At 38.8% G+C, this 24,945-nt stretch overlaps 1 protein-coding gene across 6 annotated transcripts in view; it reads left to right on the top strand.

Moving 5' to 3' along the window:
• Stk3 (serine/threonine kinase 3) overlaps nucleotides 1-24,945 on the top strand; it is a 280,384-nt gene that overhangs the window by 134,779 nt on the left and 120,660 nt on the right. For all 6 annotated transcript variants that reach the window (NM_019635.2, NM_001357821.1, XM_030248670.1 and 3 more), the window contains 2 exons: nucleotides 12,806-12,943; nucleotides 21,148-21,273. In NM_019635.2, the coding sequence (NP_062609.2) occupies nucleotides 12,806-12,943; nucleotides 21,148-21,273 (264 nt within the window). The remainder of the gene's footprint in view (nucleotides 1-12,805; nucleotides 12,944-21,147; nucleotides 21,274-24,945) is intronic.

Raw genomic sequence — 24,945 nt, 5'->3', positions numbered from 1 at the left:
ATATGAACCCAGATTGTAATACAGTCTTTCTCTCCAGTGAGTTGGCAATTCACTATTCCATTTGTATTTTGAATTGGGGAAGCTGAGTTAATATGGATGTTTGCCAATGACAACAAATACTGGCAAGATAGTCCTGTTCTCTGGGCCTAATTATGTGGTTTTATTATAACATTTTTCACATAGTTGTTGGTACTTACTAGTCTTTCAAGGTGGATTGACTTGTTTGTCAATGACTCATATAAATTTTATTCTTTCTGAAGTTAAATCATTTCCTGCCAAGTCTTCTATCTTCCTAAGAAAGCCAGCTAACGTGTGTGTTTATGAATGTATATGTGTATATACATATAATATTCATTTTATTTAGCTATCCAGTTCCATCTCTTTGTAAGATTTTATATATTTTAAGTCCCCCCTGAGAAAGGCTAAGATGTAGGTATAGTGATTTATTCATTATTTATTCATTTGTCTTTTAGTGCTGGGTATCAAACTCAGAGCATTGGGCTTGTGAGGCAAACAGCTTACTACTGCTGAGTTACCCTCCCAGCCCTGTCTCATTTGTAAGTGCTTTTTCCTCACAGTGTTTTAGACATTGAGATATAACAATAAATGAAATGCATCCAGCCTTTTGCAAGGTACTTATATAACAAAAGTATTAAGTTGTATATGCACAAATTTTAAAATGATGATAAGGTTTATAACTGTAAGAGGGACACAGGATGACAAATGTGTTTGTGTTATTACATGTACACAGAGAGGTTGAGAAAGGCTATTTTGATAAGGTGGTTGTTAGGGTTAGTACAGATAAAGGAGGGAAATAAACAAATAAATAAATAAACCATGCAGATCTTTTTTGAAAGAATGTTTCCTTAGGAGAATCTAAATAGAGTATTTGGTATAAGGAACAGTGACGTGGCTTAAATGGCTGAGCCAGGTTAGATACAAGAGACATAGATGTTATACAGGAGTAGCAGAGGACCAGACCACTGTGGCTTCCTTCATAAGCTATGGTTTGATGGTTAGCATTTACTCTGAGATTTGTAGCCATTGAAGATCTTAAACAGAGGAATACTGTGTTCTAGCTGGGTTTAAATGAGCTGTTCTTTTTATGGAGAAGGGTTAGTAGCCACACAAGGGTACGAGCAGGGAAGATAAACAATGAAGATGTTGCTCTTCAGTTGGTCAGGCAGGAGATGGAGGGGCTTGAGCTGTGGTAGTAAAGGTATTATGAAGTTGTTGTCAGACAAGGCATGGATGGATATATTGGTTTTGTGTTCTCATCGTCCAAATGTGAGATGTGATAGAAAGACATACATAAATTTTTGTCAATTTTTAGTTAGGATCCTTGGAAGTATGAAAGTAAAAACTTGTTAAGCTTGATTGTAAAGTGTTTTCTCTGGGTTCATTTCTGAAGACATCTGACCTTAAAGTGTTTTAGCTGCGGATCATCTTCCTCCCCTTCTACTAGGAAATAACAAAGATCCATTAGAATCAACTCCACCCGGCTGATAGATCTGAGCTGGGGGTTTCAGGCTCATAAGGCACGTCTTGTTCAGGCTACCCCATTTCTTCCTTAGTTTGCCCACCATAATGCCCTGTGCAGACATGTACTGGAGACTCTCTTAAATCAGCGTGTGAAGCTCTGAGGTTCGTTGCATTCAGGCACCACAGACACTCTTTTCTTCCTCACATCTATAAAATAGAGGGATAGGTTGATTTTTCCTGGCCTCACATTATCCCCTTCCATCGTTGTGAAAATTTGGTGCTGACATGCGTTTGAAACTATAATCTACAGCTGTTTGAAGCTAGTGCATAGGAGGAGAGTTTTGTTTACCTTCTCTCACTGCATGTCTTGATTGCTTTGCCTTTCTAGTACTGAACTGGGATCAATTCGACAATGCCAAGTTTGATGTGGCGTAGGAAGGATGAAGTGTTATAAAAGAGAAACATGGAATGTGAGATCTTTCTGGAAGGGTAGCCAGCTCTGAGAGCCCATATTTGGAGGCTAGTAGAGAGACAAGGAAAGTTAAGGGGTGGGAGTGACAGTGTTGACTGGAAAATCTGCTCTCAAGACTGTGTCATGTGTCTACATCTGGTGCTCTGCATTTCACTTTCATTCCATTTAGGGTTTTAAATCTTTACCTCAAGGCTTTTCTTTTGACCATGGATTATGTAGAAATTTGCTGTTTAGATTCCAAGTATTGGTGCTTCTGCTCATCTTTCTAATAAGATATCTAGTTCAATTACAGTGAGGCAGGGCATTCTAGGAAGTCAGCTCTTTAAATCTGTCGGTGTGTGCCGGATCTCAGGATATGGTCTCTCTTGGCATCTGAGTACTTGAAGAGTATGTGCAGACTGTAAAGGACAGCTAGGTCTGAGAGGCGACGATTGAGATTCCTGTGGCTGTTGTCAAGGATGTTGAAGTCTAGTAACTGTAACACAGTTGTTTTTTTTCATTTTTTACATTTATTTCATCCTTTTGTTTTCTGTATTTTTCCTCTGGTTTTTGGTTTCTGTTTTCTTGCCTTCCTGTGGGTTTCTTAAATGTATTTTTGAGTTCCATTTTGATTTATCCATAATGTGTATGAGTTTATCTCTTTTACCAGCTTAGGTGACATAGCGAACCCTAATTTCTTTTTGTTCTCTTATTTTCTCCCATGTATTAATAATGTCTTCTACATATATTAAATTTTTGTTGAAATTATGAAAAATAATTTCAAAAACTCAGATAAAAGGAGAGAATCTGTTGTACTGATTTAAGCTGTATTCTACTTTCCTTCCTGGTTATTTCACATTTACTAATTACATCTTTTTTTTTAATTTAGAAAAGTGGCCTCAACCTTCTTTTAGGATAGATCTGTGATGAATTTGTTAGGTTTTTTTACCTTAGAATCTTTTGATTCCTGTGCATCCATGAAGGACAATTCCACTGTTTGTTGTAGTCTGCTGCCAGTTCTTGTTCTTAACCACTTTATGCCACTCCAACGCTCACGTTGAGAAGAGATCAGCCGTCATTTCACTCTCCATTTAAAGGTCTCATTTTTGTGTACATTCAAGATTGCTTTATGCTCTCAGTCTTTAATTTTCTGAAATGTAATTCATATGTTTTTGTGTGAATTCTATTTTTCTGTCTTGTGATTTGTACAGTCTCTGGACTCTGTAGGCTAAGTCTGCTCTGCCAAATGTTAGAAATTTCTGTGAATTTTTTTATTAACTGAATTTTCTCTGTAACAGTTTTGTACACGTGTGTACTGCATGTGATTCTTCATGCCCCTCCTATTCTTCCTTTTTTCTGTTTTTATAGTTTAATGTATTTTAATAGCAAACTTACAGGAACAGCACAACATTAAAACATGTACTTGCATGCTGGACAACTCAATTAGAAAAGCACAGTGAATGGATGGAATCCACTGGATGATAGAGATGCTGCACACACACCAGTTAGTCGTTTCGATAAGAAATTTACTTATTTAAAAAAAAATCCAAATGCTGACATAGTCCAGAAAATTTTAACAGGGTTATTTATACTTGTTATAAAGTTGAACTGTTGAAATGTGTTCACTGAAACATTTTCCTTGAATGAATGCTTTACACCTTACATTTATATTAACACAAATGTATGTGGAGAAACGGTCAATACCCAGCTCTGCCTCCTGGTTTCCACTGCAGTCACCTTTTCATCCTCGCCCACTTCCACCAGCCCCTCCTGTACATTCCTTATCCACATGCATGTCTCTTTGTTTTGCTTTGTGGCCCACTGAATTTACTGAGAGCCACCCTGGGCTGTTGTGGGTCTGGAGCTAGAGATAGGAGTCTGATGAACTCACTAGTAGTTGCAGAACTGAAGACAAGACCTGTCCCTCCCCTAGAATCCACCAGTAGCAGTAAGTAGTTAAAGGGAAGGAGTGGGGTCTGCACAGCCTGGTCTCTGGCTGTCCACTGATTGGTCCAGTCTTGCACAGGTGTAGTGTAGGCTTGCTGGATGTGTTGTAAGATTAATTGCACTGCTAGCTATTACAGTTTACAATATATAACATGTTTCTTTTCTACAACTCCAAAAACCTGAATGCTGGATGTTTTGACTTGGTCCCAGAGAAGTTCATGGGACTCTATCCCTCCCTCCCTCAGCTCTCTCATCCTTACCCCTGTGGGGAATTGGGCTCTGCACAGATTAGTTCCCAACAACCCCCATGTACCCAAGTCAAGTTTTCCCGTGTTGGACTTACAGAGTAATTTACTCTGTTGTTCTGTCTTCTAGCTTACTGGTTCTTTTTTATTATATCTTCTCTGTCTGGCTTGGCAACAAGTACCCTTCAACTATTATTTATAGTTGTTAATTGAGGTACTTCTGTTTCTACTTTTAAAATATTTTAACAGCTCTATTAAAAACATCTGTTGTCTTTTGCCAATGAAGTTGTAATCTTCCTGGTTCTTGAATAGGATAAGGAATTTTTGATTAAAAATTTGACATAAAAGTTTTTTTACTCTCCAAGTCTCATGTAACCTCTGTGCTTGAGATACTTTTTGACATTACATCAGTTGGGGACCAGTAGAGCTTGAACTTCGGATTCTCTGCTCAGCCTTTGTGGACACCAGTGGCAGGAGTGGCTCTTCATTGCTGACTGGGTGGAGTCACAGTTCTGGCTCCTCATGGAGATCCATTGCTTGGTGATTGTTTTACTGTTGGGTGACAGTGAAAGTCCTGCTGGGTGTGTAGACCTCCTCAACAGGTAGAGCAAAGGGCAGCTGCTTACTGCCAGGCTCCCATGGTCCCAACATACTGCAGTGGCTAGATGTCCACAGAAGAATGCAAGTCTTCACCCCATTCTTTGTTTTTTACAGTGAGCCATGGCAGAAGTCCTGTGGTGCCCTTTTCAGTTTCACAAAGGTGGAACTGGAGGCTCTCCCTCATTCCTTATGGGATGCATGGGGTGGAACTAGGGGTTCTTGCCATCTGTGCATTCTGATCGTTCAACTATGTATGATAAAATTGTAAAGTAGGGTGAAATGTGATGTATCTATAACATAGATAGATAAATATCTGCTTTTTAGGTAACAAAATAGGTAGCAGCAGATATAGTCTAGTTACTGTTGATGAAAGCCTGCCCCTGAGGTAGTAAGCTTTTGTAAGTCTCCCATTCCTCTGCTATCTGTTCGCAGTCTGTAAGACTGGTGAATTCCCCTAAGTGTGTGCTTCCGACAGTGAGGTTCAGAATGGGTCCTCGATACTCCTACTGTGAAAAATGATAATAAATGTTCTCCAGTAACTGTGACATACATCTGCTGCTGAGAGCTGGTGGCCCAGGATTTGGAATGCATGCTTGCTCTGGTTCACAAGAGGGTTTAAAGAAGATTATGCAGTTAAAGATTGCTACATCATTTATTTCTTTAAAAGCAACAACAACAAAACTGTTTTCCTGTATCTTTCACTAAGATAGGGATTAAAGCATTTCCAAAGTGAGATGGAGGAATTATTGGAGACAGATTGTCTGAGTTCTTGTAATTTGCTGTTTCTTTTTGGCCTAACCTAAAGTTATTACTTTCTTTCTATCTCCCTCTTGCTGCCAGGTTGAATTTTCAACTTACCTGCCTTGATATTTTCTCTCTTAAATACTAATAAAAGTCTTCCTAATACTCCGTTTCAGACTGAGAATCCACAGAAGGGAATCCACAGAAGGGAACCCTTCCTCTGAAAGGCATAGGGTTGTCCAGCTGAGTGTTCTCTGAGATTGTAGATACTGTAGTGTTCAGTCCAGCTGAAACTCTCTGAGAGTGTAGATACTGTAGTGGTCAGTCCAGTTGAGGCTCTCTGAGAGTGTAGATACTGTAGTGGTCAGTCCAGCTGAGTGCTCTCTGATAGTGTAGATACTGTAGTGGTCAGTCCAGCTGAGTGCTCTCTGAGAGTGTAGATACTGTAGTGGTCAGTCCAGCTGAGTGCTCTCTGATAGTGTAGATACTGTAGTGGTCAGTCCAGCTGAGTGCTCTCTGAGAGTGTAGATACTGTAGTGGTCAGTCCAGCTGAGGTTCTCTGATAGTGTAGATAAATACTGTAGTGGTCAGTCCAGCTGAGGTTCTCTGATAGTGTAGATAAATACTGTAGTGGTCAGTCCAACTGAGTGTTCTCTGAGAGTGTAGATAGATACTGTAGTGTCCAGTCTAGCTGAGTGTTCTCTGAGAGTGTAGATACTGTAGTGGTCAGTCCAGCTGAGGTTCTCTGATAGTGTAGATAGATACTGTAGTGGTCAGTCCAGCTGAGGTTCTCTGATAGTGTAGATAAATACTGTAGTGTTCAGTCCAGCTGAGGTTCTCTGATAGTGTAGATACTGTAGTGGTCAGTCCAGCTGAGGTTCTCTGATAGTGTAGATAGATACTGTAGTGTTCAGTCCAGCTGAGGTTCTCTGAGAGTGTAGATAGATACTGTAGTGTCCAGTCTAGCTGAGTGTTCTCTGAGAGTGTAGATACTGTAGTGTTCAGTCCAGCTGAGGTTCTCTGATAGTGTAGATACTGTGGTGGTCAGTCCAGCTGAGGTTCTCTGATAGTGTAGATAAATACTGTAGTGTTCAATCCAGCTGAGGTTCTCTGAGAGTGTAGATACTGTAGTGGTCAGTCCAGCTGAGGTTCTCTGATAGTGTAGATACTGTAGTGGTCAGTCCAGCTGAGGTTCTCTGATAGTGTAGATAGATACTGTAGTGTTCAGTCCAGCTGAGGTTCTCTGAGAGTGTAGATAGATACTGTAGTGTCCAGTCTAGCTGAGTGTTCTCTGAGAGTGTAGATACTGTAGTGTTCAGTCCAGCTGAGGTTCTCTGATAGTGTAGATACTGTGGTGGTCAGTCCAGCTGAGGTTCTCTGATAGTGTAGATAAATACTGTAGTGTTCAATCCAGCTGAGGTTCTCTGAGAGTGTAGATACTGTAGTGTTCAGTCCAGCTGAGGTTCTCTGAGAGTGTAGATAAATACTGTAGTGTTCAGTCCAGCTGAGGTTCTCTGAGAGTGTAGATAAATACTGTAGTGTTCAGTCCAGCTGAGGTTCTCTGATAGTGTAGATAGATACTGTAGTGTTCAGTCCAGCTGAGGTTCTCTGATAGTGTAGATACTGTAGTGTTCAGTCCAGCTGAGGTTCTCTGATAGTGTAGATAGATACTGTAGTGTTCAGTCCAGCTGAGGTTCTCTGATAGTGTAGATACTGTAGTGGTCAGTCCAGCTGAGGTTCTCTGATAGTGTAGATAGATACTGTAGTGTCCAGTCTAGCTGAGTGTTCTCTGAGAGTGTAGATACTGTAGTGTTCAGTCCAGCTGAGGTTCTCTGATAGTGTAGATACTGTGGTGGTCAGTCCAGCTGAGGTTCTCTGATAGTGTAGATAGATACTGTAGTGGTCAGTCCAGCTGAGGTTCTCTGATAGTGTAGATAGATACTGTAGTGTTCAGTCCAGCTGAGGTTCTCTGATAGTGTAGATACTGTAGTGGTCAGTCCAGCTGAGGTTCTCTGATAGTGTAGATAGATACTGTAGTGTCCAGTCTAGCTGAGTGTTCTCTGAGAGTGTAGATACTGTAGTGTTCAGTCCAGCTGAGGTTCTCTGATAGTGTAGATACTGTGGTGGTCAGTCCAGCTGAGGTTCTCTGATAGTGTAGATAAATACTGTAGTGTTCAGTCCAGCTGAGGTTCTCTGATAGTGTAGATAGATACTGTAGTGTTCAGTCCAGCTGAGGTTCTCTGATAGTGTAGATAGATACTGTAGTGTTCAGTCCAGTAGCCACACTCCATTCAGAGCCAGAGTACCCACTCTACCTCTGTCCTTAGATTACTTTCCAGGCGATCGACTGATGCTTCCTGGCCTGATAAGTGATTATGGAAGTTCCTCTAACTTCCTCATGTTGTGGTGACCTAAAACCATAAATTTATTTTTATTGCTACATCATAACTTTAATTTTGCTACAATTAAGAATTGTAATGGAGTTCAAATCCCAGCAACCACATGGTGCTCACAACTACCCACAATGAGATCTGACGCCCTCTCCTGGTGCATCTGAAGACAGCTACAGTGTACTTATTTATAATAATAAATAAATCTTTGGGCTGGAGCGAGCAGGAACTGAGCAATCGAGTAGGGCTGACTGGAGCGAGCAGACGTCCTACATTCAATACCCAACAACCACATGTAGGGTCACAACCATCTGTACAGCTACAGTGTACTCACACACATAAAATAAAATAAATAAACTTTTTTTTTTAAAAAAAGAATTGTAATGGAAACTGTAATATAAATCCTGATATGCAGGATATCTGATATGTGACCCCTGTGAAAGGTTCGTTTTGACACTCCCTCCCAAAGGGGTAGAGACCCACAGGTGGAGAACCACTGCTCTAACTAGAGTCCTGTGCTTTGCTCATTCCACTGGAGAAATTGCAAGGCAAGAGCAAGCGTTCTCCACACCCTTTTCACCTTTGCATTTCTTTCAAACCAGCATGTTATTCTATTTTCAGAGTTGGAGTTTTACACCTGGATGCTGACATCTTTTTACACAAAGAACATGGCCCAACTGTCTCCCTTGTATGAAATCACCACACTGGAGATGCAGTCAGGGGCTGGGCTTCTGATGACATCCAGTTCACCTTCACTTACTGTTTGCTCTTATTTGTAGCATTTTAAAAAGAGGTTATTACTATATTTCCTTTTTTAAAAAAGACCATCTTTATTTGATTAAGGTTGCTACCTGTGTGTTATGTTCATTCTCACAAAATAGCTCTGCTGTTCTTTGTAGGTGCTCTCTCACCTTCCTCTTATTTGCTATGAGGACGGTCTTTTGCTCACATTATCTGTGACTTACTGTTATACTGGCATGCTCCTTGCTCCTGTGCATTACAGATCAGTTGCCTTAGCTCCGGCATAGTTGTTGGTTCATTCGACCGAGATTATAAATCTATGCGTGATAGCTTCTCAGTGAAGCACTTTCTGCAAGCTGGGCTTTATCGAGTCTAAAGCATGAGATTTCAGGCACGAAGCTAGTTTGGCGTTTTGAAGCACTTTTTTTTTTTTTTTTTCATCTTCAGAGTTTCAGAGTACTTGTGATCAGGGAAATTTTAAAAAAATCCAAACTTAGTGATAGGTTTAGTGTGTAGTTAAGCAGTATATTGTGTAGAAACAGGCATAGGCTAATCATATAATTTATTGCACTAACATTCTTCCATCAAATGGTGTTAGAGATAAGATCAATTATATGGCTCTAATGTGTGTCTGTGCTGTTTGGTTGGTAGCAGGGTATTTTAAGGCTAGCCACTGGTAATCAGCACTTTCTACAACAGGGGCTGATGGCTTGACTTATACAAAATCTAGAGATTCTTAAGAGGTTGGTTGAATCCAGTAAAGACTGAGAAAATCTACATCTGTTACTGTTTTTTCTAAAAAGACAGAAATGAAATACATAGTATTTTCCTGGAGACAGTTTAATAGACTTGCTTATTTGAACTGTACGCTCAATGTCCATGCTTGCTCAGTGCTTGTTTGCAAGTATTATGTGACATTATACTCACTTTATGATAGTACTGGGTAAATAAGAGTTAGAGTAAAGCTTTTTATCCTCTGGTTTCTAATAGCTACTGCCAGGTGAACCTTATATGTTAAGATTATCAGAAGATAAGACTGCAGCTTATTGGCTCAAAGTTCAAAGGAGAAGCATTAGCTTCAAGGACATAAATCATTGGGCCTGTTATCTGCTAATTTGTAACAGAACAGTGGGGACAGTGTTTATCTAGACAATCTCCTATCTACCTGCAGCTGAGGTTAAGGTCAGCTCTCTCTTCTTTGGACTGTTCTCAGAGAAGAGGTAGGGATGTATTGTTTTAACTCTGGTTTGAAGGAACCGGTGATTCCCTCCCTCTCTTTTCTGAAGCTGCTCTTTATTTTGTCCATTCTTGAAGCTTCTCTGGAGTCAAGTATTACTATGGAGCCATCAGAGATGAACCCAGTTAGAGAAAGACCTTCATGGTGTTTGCTCCATATGTTCATTAATTTTTCTCTACAAGTTGACTGTGCGCTCTGTGGGTTTCAGGTATAGATAGCATTTTAAAATTTGTAATAGCAAAATTTATGAAGTCACATATTTGAAGGGCCCAGTGAGTAAAGTAGATGATTGACTGACCAAGTGACATCCTGGTTTAAGTCAGCCTAAGTCTATCTTCTCTTACCTTATAGGTAAGCTTGACATTGTCTAAACAAGTCAACAAAATACAACAGAACAAAGTAATCCCACTGTTATTGATTTGTCAGCGACCTTTTGTTACTTTCAGAATTGATTATTTCTGGATCATTCTATTAGCTGACTCTACAGAAAATGACCATAGAAATATCTGATTATACATACATGTTTCCTTTGCTTTGCAATCCTGGCTACACTCTTATGCATTTTACCTGCCTGTATGTATGTTCACTATGCACATGTCTGGTGTCCACATAGTCAAAAAAGAGCACCAGAGTGCCTAGGACTGGAGTTAGACAGTTGTGAACCACCATGTGGGTGCTGGGAATTGAACATGGGTCCCCTGCAAGAATTAAATTCTAGGCCACCTCTGAAGGCCCAGCTTTAACCATTTTTAAGGGTATGGTTCTGTTGAGCTTTCCCTCTCCTTTTCCCATCTCTTCTCTTCCCAGAGGCTCTCCTGTTGGGTTCCAAGTGCTGCATCTTTGTGTCTGATTGCCTTTTCCTGTGAGTGGTGATAAGTATCTGCCCTGGGCTGGTTAGCTAATTTTGTTTCTTCCTTGAAGAAATGTTTATTTAAGGCCTTCACCTATTTTAAACTTAAGTTGTGTTTTTGACAGCTGAGGTGTAGGGATCTTCTGTGCCCTGTAGCTTGCTGTAGTGTCTGTGATTCTCAATTCTGGATACCGTTTTTGCTCTTGTGATCATGTCCATTGAGGTACAGAGCCATACGTTTCTATGGAGTTCACCTTACTTTTATTGCCTGAACTTTGGTTCCAGACAAGAAGTCATTGTCAAATTCCTGTCGTGACATTTTTCTCACGAGTTTCCTTCTTCGAGTTTTATTGTTTTAGCTCTCAGAGGTCTTGGATAATTTTGTATTTCGTTGTAGCATGAGCTACATTTCTTTTGCAGCCTAATGTTGTTTGCTGAGAAAAAAAATTGATGTGAATATTCTCTCATATTTGGTTGAATGGACTTCAGCTTAGTAATTGTGACAGCTGGATTTCTAGTAAGTCTAGGTAACCTTATATAGCCTTAAAGCTTGCTCGTGCTCTGCCCCTCAGAGGAAGCAGAGGGAGGACTTGGTGGATCCATTTGCTGACAGTGGGACCATTTGTCATGTTTCACATCTCCTTAGGTGTTTGTTTACATTTAATAATCATCTTTGCTTGTTGAAACATTGTGATGTTTTTCTGATGATTTAAATGACAGCTCTGTTGTACATCTGAAATTTCACTTTTAACTCTTAATCTCTCTAGACTTTAGGTTATTTTTCTGTAAAATTAACAGATTGAAGTAAATAGCTTTTACTATGATTTCAAGCCAATTATACATATCTTTTTCCAATTAATAAAATTTCAGTGTACAATAGAAGCTCTGTCTTATGCAATGAAGACATTAAAATTGATAAAGTAAAATGTTTTGTGTATAACTTTATAGTTGTGATCTTTTCTCTATATATGAACAGAAGTTTTAGCAGTAAACAGTCTTCTAATCCATTTAGTGATAAAAATTTAATTTCTAAATGTTATTATACTTTATACTATGACTACCCCTGTCTTTTTATGCATTAAAGAGAATGAACATGACTTAATGTACATTAAGTTTGCATACAGAAGAAGCGGCCCATCTAGAGTCAGATGAAAAGATGCCTTTCCAAAGGGAGCGAATTCTCAGATCTAGGAAGGGAGACTTTGGGTGCTACCTCTGAGGTTCTCAGACCTAAGAAGTGAGACTGGGGTGCTACCTCTGAGGTTCTCTCTGTTTAAGGGTCCATGACTGTGTGCTATGTGTGCTTACTTATTGCTGTTAAAGGCCTTTGGTTTGTCCTCTCACCTGTGGTGTTAATTGTATATTTCTGTAAATTTACTTATTAGTAGGTACATAAAATTACCTCTGAGTAGACATTATGTGTTCTAATTCATTTTATTTCATAAAATTTGTTACTGCTATTTGTCCCTTCATTTTCAATAGCATGTATGAGTAAAATGTTAATATTTATTGAGTATATTATATTTGTTTCAGTTTGGTTGTTTTCTCACATGGAACTTGGAGAGATGGTTACCACAGGCTGTGAGGTGGAGGGTTTCTTTTATACTTTTCAAATTTGAACTATCAGAATATATTACCATAGCTATGGATATTTAGCAATTAACTTATTTCTGGTAAATTGAAGTGGTATATTTAAATTTTTTCATTTAGAACCCCCATTATCTGGTATTTAAGAACAGTAGTAATTTTGTTCATGCTTAAATAATTTGGATTAAGCAGATTAGCCTGCTGCTGGCCTTTTCTAGCTGCAGTACTTAAACCAAATAAATCTGGCATACAAGATTTGGAAATATATCTTTGACAGTTAATGTCTTTGGCAAGAAGTCTATGAATGTGTCTTCTTTGTGATAGATTCAAAAACCAAATATAAACTAAGAAGCAATGTGCTAAGCGAGCTGCAGTTCAAGTCAAGAGGTCTCATGGGGAGGGACCCCACTCACAGCAGACAGACTTGGTTCCCCAATTGCATTATCGCAGGAACTCTGATAAAATAGAGATGTGTTTATGTGGTTGTCCTCTTGTGTTTCTCACTGTGTCTTCTGGATGTTTCATCTACACTAGGCTATTTTTATGATCCCTACAAACCCACCACCAACATTCAGGAAACCTGAACTTTGGTCTGATGACTTCACCGATTTTGTGAAGAAGTGCTTGGTGAAGAGTCCTGAGCAGAGAGCCACTGCGACACAGCTGTTACAGGTCAGTGCACATGAGGACCTCTTCCTCCTCCTCCTCCTCCTCCTCCTCCTCCTCCTCTTCCTTCTCCTCCTCCTCTTCACAGATTCCCAAAGCTAATGAGTCTCAGGACTGTCTAAAGATTGAAAACATGGAGTTGTGACACATGCACTTAACTCTCGTGCGTTTGTTGTTGTTTGTCTTCTATGTGCTCCCATGTCCCTTGTTTTGTGAGCTCTTGCTGTGGGTTTTATCTCCCAGTGGTTTCCTTGTGCTTCTTAACTCAGCATTGTCCCTTGACTTCTGGCTCCACTCTAATGTATGTAAATCCAAGATCCCTGAAAAGATTATTACATGTTATAAATGCTAGTGATAAGGTTACCTGAGTGACGTATTTTATGCCTACTGTAAATAAACTCTGTATCTAAAAAACCAAGAGGCTTTTTAAAAAATTCGTGGATTCTAAAGCAAAAAGAAATAACTTAATATTTATAATAGAAAAACAAGTTTGTGGAACTTTTTCTTCTTAACAGAATTGCCTCAGAACTCTCAACTAATAAATATGCCACACCATATGCATGTAGGTATATCTACACTGTGCCTCACTGAGTCTCTCACAGTATGTCTACAGTGTACCTCAGTGTGTCTTACACTAACAAATAATTTTCCGATGTTTCTTACTGTTAAATAGAAAAGAATTCAAGTCACAGTTCTTGTAAACAAAACAAAACAAAAAAAAAACAAATGACTTCTTGCGCTACCATTAAAAATAAAATAAAATTGATTGAAGGTTCCATGAAACAGTCTGTAATGCTTTTCTTAATTAGTTAATTTATTTACATCCCAGCAGTTGCCCTCCTTCCCAGTACCCCCTCCCACAGTTCCTTACCTCATTCTCCCTCTCTCTTGCCCTCAAATGCCCCCCCTTCAGTTTATTTGAGTTTTGAGTCATACATAGATAGAATTTCAAAACTTAATTTGTTAATGATTAAAATGGCAAATTTGGGCCAGTGAGATAGCTCTAAGCATGGACAGGCACTGCAGTGAGATAGCCCTCAGCATGGAAGGGCACTGCAATGAGATAGCTCTGAGCATGGAAGGGTACTACACTGAGATAGCTCTGAGCATGGAAGGGTACTGTAGTAAGATAGCTCTGAGCATGTAGGGCACTGAAGTGAAGTATCTCTCAGCTTGTAGGATATTGCAGTGAGATAGCTCTGAGCATGGATGGCCACTTGCTGCCAAGTCTGACACCCTTTTCTGACCTGGATGTGTGCTCTGGCACACCCATGCACATGGCCTCCCCTGCACATAAAAAAATTAAGGGACCTAATGAGATGGTTGGCCCAAGGACTTGAGTTCAGTCCCCAAGACCCACATAGTAAAAAATAAAAAATGAAAAATAGTTGGCTAAAGCATTTATTTTTAAACATTATCAATCTTCCAAGAAAATAAATACTAAGCAAACAAATCAAGAGCTTCTTGATGTTATTATTATACTGAACATGTAAGTGATTGATTCATACATGAGAAACACAGAAGGAAGGAAAGGTCTGGAAAAAAAGGCAAAACAAACAAACGAACAAAAGCCATAATATCTGATGGCGAAAAGTAGTTTATCTGGAGACTGATTCATTCATCCATCCATTCATTCATTCATTCATTCATTTGGTCATTATTTCTAGCTTTTTTTTATGGTAAAAATCTTTTTAAGTTATAAAGGATAGAAGCACTTAAAATATATCAATATAATTCCTTAATTTTGTAGAGATTATTATTATAGCCCAGAAAAATTAAATGACACCCTGAAGATCACATAGTAAACCAGTGATTATTGTACATAGATTTCATTTGTCCAAGTCACATTCTTTTAAAAATATTTTAATTAAATTTATCTATTTATGTCAGGATGAGGACAGACAACTCATGGAGACTATGTGGGATTTTGTTTTAGACTCAGATCTTTACGATCGACAGCAAGCACCTTTACCTACTAAGCCAGACTGCCAGGCCTAAGCCCTACTCTTTATTGTTTTCAACGTTCCACATGAACAGTAGAGTAATCATTATTTATGGCAACAGTATTTGATTATTTGGTTATGTAATTTGATGCTGGAGTATCAGTGCCCATGGTGTGTGACTTACTCTTACCAGTTCCAGTAAGATCTAGAAGTAACTTTACCCTCTTTTCTGACTCACTGCTAGATTATAATTGCCTTAAATATTTTGTCTTTGTAGTTGAGAACTACATCAGTTCTATAATATTTGCTTTAAACATAAACCTTAATTGAGGAAATTCAAGAGAAGAGAAAGTTACTATATTTACCCTAGTTTTGTTCTTTCTGTTATTTGTCTTCCTGGTGCCTAAAAGTTCCTTACACCATTTTCCTTGTTTACAGAACTATTTCAACTGCACTTTTAGAAGTTTGTGGTAATTTTCTTCGTAATATCTTGGGTTGGCAGTTCATTTCCTTATAACACTTGAGGATACATGATTAGGGATCTCACTTGTTTCTGTTGGAGGGATCATGGAGACTGGCTAGCTACTATCTCACCTATTTTTCCACCTGCCTATTTATGTATCCATTCATCCAGTGTGTGTGTGTGTGTGTGTGTGTCTATCTGTCTGTCTGTATCTGTCAGTCAGTCTGTCCATCCATCCATCCATCCATCCATCCATCCATCCATCCATCCATCTATCCCTTTCTTCAGTGTCAAAGAAGATCAAGAGCTTGGGTTCCTCCAGTTACCTATATTGACACTGTGGGGATGGCCACTTAATATAATATTCAGTATCATACCGAACAGTGATGGTAGTTCAGACCTTCCACAGTAGCCTTTCTCCAACAAGAAGGGAGTGGGGTTGCATATTGCGACCTGTGACGATCTAAGTCTAGGCTTTCACATGGTCATTGCTGACCCTTTCCATTTGAGGAGGGGATTCTTTACTTTGTTGAGATGAATCTCCTATGTTAGCAGTTGATTGTTTCACCTCAGTAGAAAACCTGGACATGAACTCAACGTGTGTGTGTGTGTCTGTGTCTGTGTATCAGTGTATATCAACAATAACTGCAGGTTGTATGTGTATGTGTCAGTAGTAATGAACTCTGCAGGTTTGTGTGTGTATATCAGTAGTAACAAACTCTTCAGGTTTTGTTTGTTTATGTGTGTATCAGTAATAATTAAATGTGTATATGCGTATCAGGCCATAAAATTGAAAAAAAATTGGGAGTATGAGATAGTTAGAGGTTGGGTGGGAGAGATGATTCAATATAGTACTTATATATGAAATTCTCAAAAAAACAGTTAAATTTACAAAATATGATAGATTGTTTTAAAGGTAATTTCTGTATTTTATTAGCTTAGTTCTTTTTAAAAATTATTGGGTAGTTCTCTCTCTGTCTCTGTCTCTCTCTCTGTCTCTCTCTCTCTCTCTTTTCTATGTGAGTACACTTTATCTGTCTTCAGACACACCAGAAGAGGGCATCTCATTACAGATGAGCCACCATGTGGTTGCTGTGAATTGAACTCAGGACCTCTGGAAGAGCAGCAGGCTCTTAACTGCTGAGCCATCTCTCTAGATCAGCTTAGCTAGTTTTCTTTACCCACTTTTCGTTTAATTTTTTAGTTCAGATACATTTAGAGAAAGGAAAACTTTGCTTCTTTTAGAATTTGTTTTTGTTTGTTTGTCTTTTGCTGTTGTTTATAGGTAAACTGTATTAGGTATGTGTTATGATGATGAAACACTGACCAATATAGTGTTCTAAGAAAAATGCAGTATCATTTATAGATTTACAGTATCATTTATAGGATTGTCTACTTCAAAAGCAATAAATTGAAAAGAAATTACCTGAAATTGCCAATGTATTACAATAATATTTATGAATATAAAATAAAGAATTCTAAAGCTTTTTAAAAATAATTAACAAGTTATTAGAATACGGGGAAATTTTGTCAATAGTAGTTAAAGCAAGAAAACAAGAAATATGTAAATATACATTAAAGAAACTTACAAACAAATACCAGTCTATTTGCATTTTATGTGGGTTGTAATAATATGTACATATGTATGCATGCATGTGTATGAGGGTATGTGCCTCTGTGTGTGTGTGTTTCTGTGTTTGTATCACTCCTATAACACTGAGTGATATGGTATGCCATAAAAGCATTTATTCTCCTGAATCAAGCATTAGCATTAGGTGGATTTCAAAAATATTCCAAGAATTTAAATTTAAAGAAAACTGTACAATATATCTTCAAAAAGCATATTCAGAAGTCACTCATTGCTCCACCAGGCAACCATGTAGGCTCACAGCAGATCTTCATCTTTCCCTCTGCCCACCCACTCCTGCCTCAGCACCTTAGCATTCCCCTACCCTGGAAACCTCCACAGGACCAAGGGGCTCTCCTCCCAGTGATGCCAGATAAGGCAATCTTCTGCTACATATCCAGCTGGAGCCATGGGTACTTCCTATGTACTCTTTGGTTGGTGGTTTAGTCCCTGGGAGCTTTCAGGGGGGGTTGGTTGGTTGATATTGTTGTTCTTCCTATGAGGTTGCAAACCCCTTCAGCTACTACAGTCCTTGCCCTAATTTCCCCATTGGGGTCCCCTGCTCAATCTGATGTTTGGCTGTGTGCATCCGCATCTGTATTGGTCCAGCTCTGGCAAGGCCTCTCAGGGGATAGCTCTACTGAGCTCCTGTCAGTAAGTACTTCTTGGCATCAGCAATAATGTCTGGGTTTGGTGTCAGCAGATGACATGGATCCCTAGGTGGAGCAGTCTCTGGATGGCCTTTCCTTCAGTCTCTGTTCCACTCTTTGTCCCTTCATTTCCTTTTGACAGGAAGAATTCTGGATTAATATTTTTGAGGTGTGTGTGTGGCCCCAAGTGGAAGCCATGACTATCCACTGGTTATGGTCTCTACAGGTTCTGTCTCCCCTTTGTTGAGTATTTTGTCTAAAGTCCTCCCTGTTGAGTCCTGGGGACCTCTTGGGTCCCTAGCATCTGGGACTTTCTAGTAGCTACTCCCAATTCCCCATTCCCAACTGCTACACATCTACTTTCAAATTCCTGACCCTTTGCACTTCTCCCCCATCTCCTCCCATATCTAAACACTCTCTCTCTCTCTCTCTCTCTCTCTCTCTCTCTCTCTCTCTCTCTCTCTCTCTCTCTCTCTGTGTGTGTGTGTGTGTGTGTGTGTGTGTGTGTGTGTGTGTGTGTGTGTTTGACATAGTATCTCTTTGTATAGCATCTAGATCATCCTTGAACTTAAGATGTCCCTGACTTAGCTTTCTGACTACTAGGATTGCAGGAATACCTCCATGGGTAGCTTGCCAATTTCTCTTCATTGGTCACAGTCGTATCTGTAGCTGTTATTCAGAGAAAGCAGGAATACATGTGGGATTAGATAAATTAGGTTCAGGATATTTAGCTCTAACTAGAGCACTGTAGTTAATTTATAGTAAATGATAAAAAATTAAAATACACTTTGGAACTGAGATATAACTGGCTTAAAATGTTGGCGTTGTTTTCCCCAAGAAGATAACAAAATATAGTCCCGGTTAATATTTTTATATCTTTTTTTTTTGAAGGCTGTAATTCTATCAGTTCTGCTTTTATAGTTCTGATGAGTTAGTTCTGTTCACACAGGTTGAATGTCCCCACCTAAGATGCTGGGGACCAGAAGTGTTGAGTTCTTCTAGATTAGATTTGAATATATATACATACATACATACACACACACACACACACACACATACATACATATACATACATACACACACACACACACACACACACACACTTGAGCATCTCTTAATCAGAGCATCTGAAGTCCAAAGGGTTGCAGAATCTGAAATGTATGGCTGGCTGCTGGGTTGCTTAAATCTCCCTCTGTTCTACTTCCTTTTGCTTATGTGTTCATGGGCTCTTTGACTAATATTTTGTTGCCACCAAATCTTTCTCCTTTCCCCATCTAATTTATATTTCCTCTCAATTTTGGGGAATTGTCTAGCTCGGACCCTTAATAATTCATACCTGTATCTTGCCATGGTATTTTATTAATAAATTCCATTGTAAATTGTAAATTAATGGTATCAACATTTTTCGTATATGTTATTCTCTAATTTGTTTATTTAGGATGGTCTCATGTAAAATCCAGGCTTTTCATATTAAACACTTGGCTCAGTTGCCTTGCTGTTAGCTCCATCTTAGGCTCAGAGAACATTGGACAGTATTGTTAACTAGATGACACAGATCATTCCACTAAGTTCTCACCATACGTTTTGTCTTTGTTTCTTTTTCATTCTCTTCATACCGTGAATTGCTTGTCATTCTGTGAGGCAGATAGGGGGCTGCTGGAGACAGCCCCTGGGACCTGGTATATGCCGAGCTCGAAATCTACTGCAAAGCGTACTCGCAGCTTATTCTGCTTCTGCCTTTCTCTTTTACGTGGATGTTGTGCTAAACCATCACCAATATCACTTGTATGGCAAACTATAACTTTAAACTACGTATTTGTCTTCCTAATTTGGGGGGATAAATTCCTCAAAGGCAGTGCACATTTGTTTACCCATTTCTTCCTTTTTTGAGTGAGTGGTCCTTCTACTTATGTTTATTCTCTTTGGGCACTCTCTTTTATCTTGTAGTTTTTGGAAGTTGTATCGTAAGTATCCTATAGCACAGAAGGAAGAAGGCATGGAGGGCTTTATGGGCCCTGTGCCAGGAATGGCACATAGCACTGGAGTTCACACTCACAGGGAAGAGTGAGTGCTAATAACCAGCTGAAAGGGAAGTGAGGGCTCCGGGCTTTCTTCCCTTAGTAGTTAGCTCAGGGTACAGGAGGCCTCTTGGTGGATGACCAGGAGCCTTGAGGATTTGTCAGTAGAGTGGGATTTATCTGATGGTGACATTAACTATCCTAAAGAATTAATTAGGACTTTCAAATGATGGTAAGATTCTTACTCATAGTTATTTTCCCCCTTACTTGATTTTTCTTTCTTTCTTTCTTTCTTTCTTTCTTTTTTTTTTTTTTTTTTTTTTTTTTTGGTTTTTCGAGACAGGGTTTCTCTGTATAGCCCTAGCTGTCCTGGAACTCACTTTGGAGACCAGGCTAGCCTTGAACTCAGAAATCCGCCTGCCTCTGCCTCCCAAGTGCTGAGATTAAAGGCGTGCGCCACCACCGCCCAGCTGATTTTTTTTTTTTGATAGTTTGTTTACCATGTTAAAGCCCCTTCAAGGTGTCTATTTTTTCATCATTAGATTTTTTTTTGTCTGAATATATTTTTGTGTTCTATTAGACTTTATTAAAATACACAGGGCTTCTTTCCTCTGATTATATATACTAGTAAATAATTATGAACATTGCATTTTGAAACTAGATTATTGTCTCTAAATAAGTTTATTTGTGCCATATATTTTTCCTCTATACTGTCTCTCATGCTGTGCTCATCAGTGAGATTTAGGTCCACTCAGCCTGATGAGTAACTTAGATAGGAAAGGCATTTGCTGCCAGGTATGATGACCTGAGTTCAGCCCTTGGGACCCACATGATAGACGGAAAGAGCTGACTCCTACTAGTTGTCCCCTAAACAGAGACACACATGTGTACACTTTTAAAGTGTAATTTAAAAGTAAACTTAAAAGGTTATTCTTTTACTTATCAAAAGTACACGATATAAAATAATAGAGAACTTAATCATTTCTAGATCAGGGAAGTAAAGAAAAAACAAGACTCAACTGAAGCAGTAGTTTGGCAGGTAATTCTCTGTCTTGGTTGGAAGTGAGTAAACAAGTCAAGACACAGTAGAATGAAATGAGGTGGAAGTAACAAGACTGCTCCCCTTTGTTTGCCCATCAGATGAGTACGAGTCATTAAATTCTTCAACAGTGCTAAAATAAGTTTACTTTTACTTGTAATCATTAATTATCTTTAAATATTTGAAATACTTTTACCACCTAATGCCCACTTTTAACAATTATATCTTTAAGATTATAATCTTAAAGATTATATTTTTGTCTGTATGCTTAGGATGTTTTTGAAAATAAGTGAACTTAAAAGCATTTTTCCTAAAGCAAACAAAATGCTATTTTATTAATCAACATATTAGTTGTAAGTAAAATAATTATTGTAGTGTATGATCCTGGTTAGAAGTTATGGGTGTTTTAATGTTGTTGGTTATAAACCAGAAAAATCTGATTTTTATACCGTTTAACTCTGTCTTTTTAGCATCCTTTTATCAAGAATGCAAAACCCGTGTCGATATTAAGAGACCTGATCGCAGAAGCCATGGAAATCAAAGCCAAACGGCATGAAGAGCAGCAGCGGGAGCTAGAGGAGGAGGAAGAAAACTCGGTTCGTAATTAGTCTCAGGAGGTTGATACTTAAAATCATCTCGGTCCTTTTTGAGTAATTTTATTTTGTTCCTTAAAATCTTTTAAGGATTGTTCTTGCTAATTTGATACACAAATGATGTTCAAATATTTCTTTTACTCTCCTTTCTGGTGAGAATCGGTGATTGGTGGAAACATAGAGTTGATTCAGAGGACTTTATAGGCACTTCACACCTTGAATTTTTGGCACATTTTCATGATACTTTGATTGGAGATGGGGTAGTTCCTTGCTATGTCTTTCTTTCCTTTATATTTGTTCTGATTCCCTGACTGTACATTTTGGCCTGCATATAATATAGTGATATTTGAGAGCAGTGCTAAATGCCCTCTTGGATCTTTATGCAGAGAGCAGACTAGTAGAGTAGTACATTCTACTGTGAAGGACTTTGGACTTGATTGCTCTGGGGCCAGGATTTTCTTGCTTCTTCTGGCTTTTCTTCGGGAAAGCTTCAGTTCTGGATGTGTTAAAGGGTATTTTAGGAAGCTGTCCTTACCTGTCCTGTAACTCTAAATCTTTTTGTTAGCTTTCAGTTTCTGTCTTGCTGTTGTCTCTTGCCTCATGTTTCCTCATTGTCTGCATGTGTCTGTCCTTATCATGTCTTTACAGTTTAGAGAAGGTTGAGTATAAATCCACAAGTTGCTTTTTTTTTTTTTAACCCCAAAGATGGGAGGAGAAAGACCTATGACCCAAATCAGCATAGCCAAATTAACTGAAGTAAGCATTTTTTATTCCTGTGCATGCAAAGGTGCCCTCCTCTTAAGGTCATCATTGGATGTGAGGAAGACAAGACTCTCATAGTTCACAAGTAGGGGATTTCTAAATGGGGGCATTTGGTGTTGAAATAGATGGGATTACAGGAGCTGGGCATAAGCGTGGCAAGTTAGTCTCCCTGAAGAAAAGACATTGTTGCAAGGTGGGCATCACAAGTGAGCCATAGCGAGGTCATCATGGATGGTCATAGAAACAAAGACATGATTGCCATTCCTGGAACAGGCAATATAGAACCATTTGTAGATAAGGTATAGTCCATTCTTTGAAAATAGAGGTTTGAGGAATGAATCAGGAATGAATCTAGTTTGTCTTAACCACAGATGCTTTAAGCCTAAGATGGGGCAGGCTGGTTCTTCAGCTCCTAACGTTTTAATGGATGTGCTTGTCAGTTATTTATTTATTTATTTTTAGATATTTTAAGTTTTACATAGTAAACTTATAATATGATAATACTTAATAGCTCTTTATAAATAAGTCTATAGAAAACTTTGTTTATTTCAGTGATTAAAACTTTTTTAAGTGAGTTTTGTGGAAGCCCTCTGCTCAACCAGAGGCCACACTGGCTACCAGAACTCCAGGTATGCCTCCTGCCCATTAACTGTCCCTACTTAGTGCCTACTCCCAGGTGTTCCCCTGCTCCCTGTCACCATATCCCAGCCCCCAGTTCTGTTGGAAGACTCCCATCTGGGCAGAAACTTCCAGCTCAACAAGAGGCCACTCCATCCAGAATACCAGAGAGGAAACAGAAACAAAAAGGGGGAAAACCCCATCTAACAAAGGCAAACTCAGAGTCAGCACCCTATAATCACCCCAAACCCAGATGCCTAGATGCCAGTGTAACAGTGTGATCCACAACAGCCAGGGCAATGTCACCACCAGAACTCAGCTATCATACTACAGCAAGCCCTGAATATTCCAACATAACAGAAACACAAGAAAATGACCTTAAAACCAACTTTATGAAGATGATAGAGGTCCTTAAAGAGAAAATGAATACATGTTTTTAAGAAACCAAAGAAAAGACAAATAAAAAAATTGGAAGAAATGAATAAATCCATTAAGGAAAGCCAAGAAAAATAAGCAGTTGAAGGAAACTAATAAAACTGGTCAAGACCTGAGATGGAAATAGAAGTAATAAAGAAAACATAAACTGAGGGGCTTCTGTAAATGGAAAATCTAGTAAGTGAACAGGAAATACAGATATAAGCATCACTAACAATACAAGAGATGGAAGAGAAAAATTCAGACCTTGAAGGTGTGATAGAAGAAATAGAAGAAATGCATACGTCAGTGAAGGAAAATGTTAAGTCTAAAAAAATCTCTGCCACAAAACATCCAGGAAGACTGGGATGCTATGAAAAGGCCAACCCTAAATGTAATTGAAATAGAGGAAGAGTAATTCCAGCTCAAAGGCCCAGAAAGCATGTTCAACGAAATCATAGAAGAAAAATTTCCTAACCTAAAGAAGGAGAGGCCTATAAAGGTACAAGAAGCTTACAGAACACCAAATAGATCGTACCACAAAAGATCCCTTGCCTCAAAATAGTAAAAACATTAAACAAACATAACAAAGAATGAATATTAAAAGCTGTAAGAGAGAGAGAAAAAAAAAGCAAGTAACATATAAAGGCAGCCCTATTAAAATTATACCTGACTTCTCAGTAGGAACTGTAAAAGTCAGAAGGGCCAGGACAGATGTCCTACAGATTCTAAGATAACACAGATGGCAGCTTAGACTGCTGTACTGTCGTACTTAGGACTTTATTGCTGTGAACAAACACCATGACTGTCACAACTCTTATAGGAAAGCTTTTAATTGGAGCTGGTTTACATTTAGTCCATTACCATAATGGAGATGGGAAGCATGGCTGCTTGCAAGCAGACATGGTACTGAAGAAGCAGCTGAGAATTCAACATCTGGATCAGCAGGCAGCAGGAAGTGACAGTGACACACTGGATAGGCTTGAGCTTCTGAGACTTCAAAGTCCACCTCCTAGTTACATACATCCTTCAGTAAATTCACACATACTCCATCAAGGCTGTACCTCTTATTATTGCCACTCTCTATGGTACTATAGGGACCATTTTTATTCAAACCACCACATATACCCTGCAGTCACCATAGACTGAAAAAACAAGATATTCCATGATTTAAACCATATCTATCCACAGATAGAAGGAAAACTCCAACCCGAAAACATAGGTAATAATCTTACAGCAGCAAAACCAAATGAATGGACACACACACACACACACACACACACACACCATTACCCCTACCACCACCAATAACAACAACAACGACAATAACAAAATAACATGAATTAACATTCATTAGTCATTGATATCTCTCAATATCAATGGACTCAATTTTCAATAAAAAGACTAGCAGAATGCATGTGAAATAGGGAATGTATCCTCTGCATACAAGAAACACTTTTCAACATCAAAGATAGATATTACTTCAGAGTAAAGGGTTAGAGAAAAGATTCTCCATGCAAATGGACCTGAGAAATAAGCTGGTATGGCCGTACTAATATCTAATAAATTAGACTTCAAACTAAAATTAATCAAACGAGACAAGGAGGGACACTTCATACTCATCAAAAGAAAAATCCACTTAGGTGACCTTTCAGTTCTTACTATCTATACCCCAAACTCAAAGGTACCCACACTTACAAAGGAAATACCATTAAAGCTTAAAACACACACACACCCTCACACATTGATAGTGGGAAACTTGAATAATCCACTTTCACCAATGGAAAAGTCATTCAGACAAAAACTAAACAAAATGCTGGAGCTAAAAGATGTTATGAAGCTGGACGTGGTGGTGCATGCCTTTAATCCCAGCACTTGGGA

This window comes from Mus musculus, chromosome 15, assembly GCF_000001635.26.
Source record: "Mus musculus strain C57BL/6J chromosome 15, GRCm38.p6 C57BL/6J".
Taxonomy (NCBI): domain Eukaryota; kingdom Metazoa; phylum Chordata; class Mammalia; order Rodentia; family Muridae; genus Mus; species Mus musculus.
This window is presented reverse-complemented; position numbering and strand designations above follow the sequence as displayed.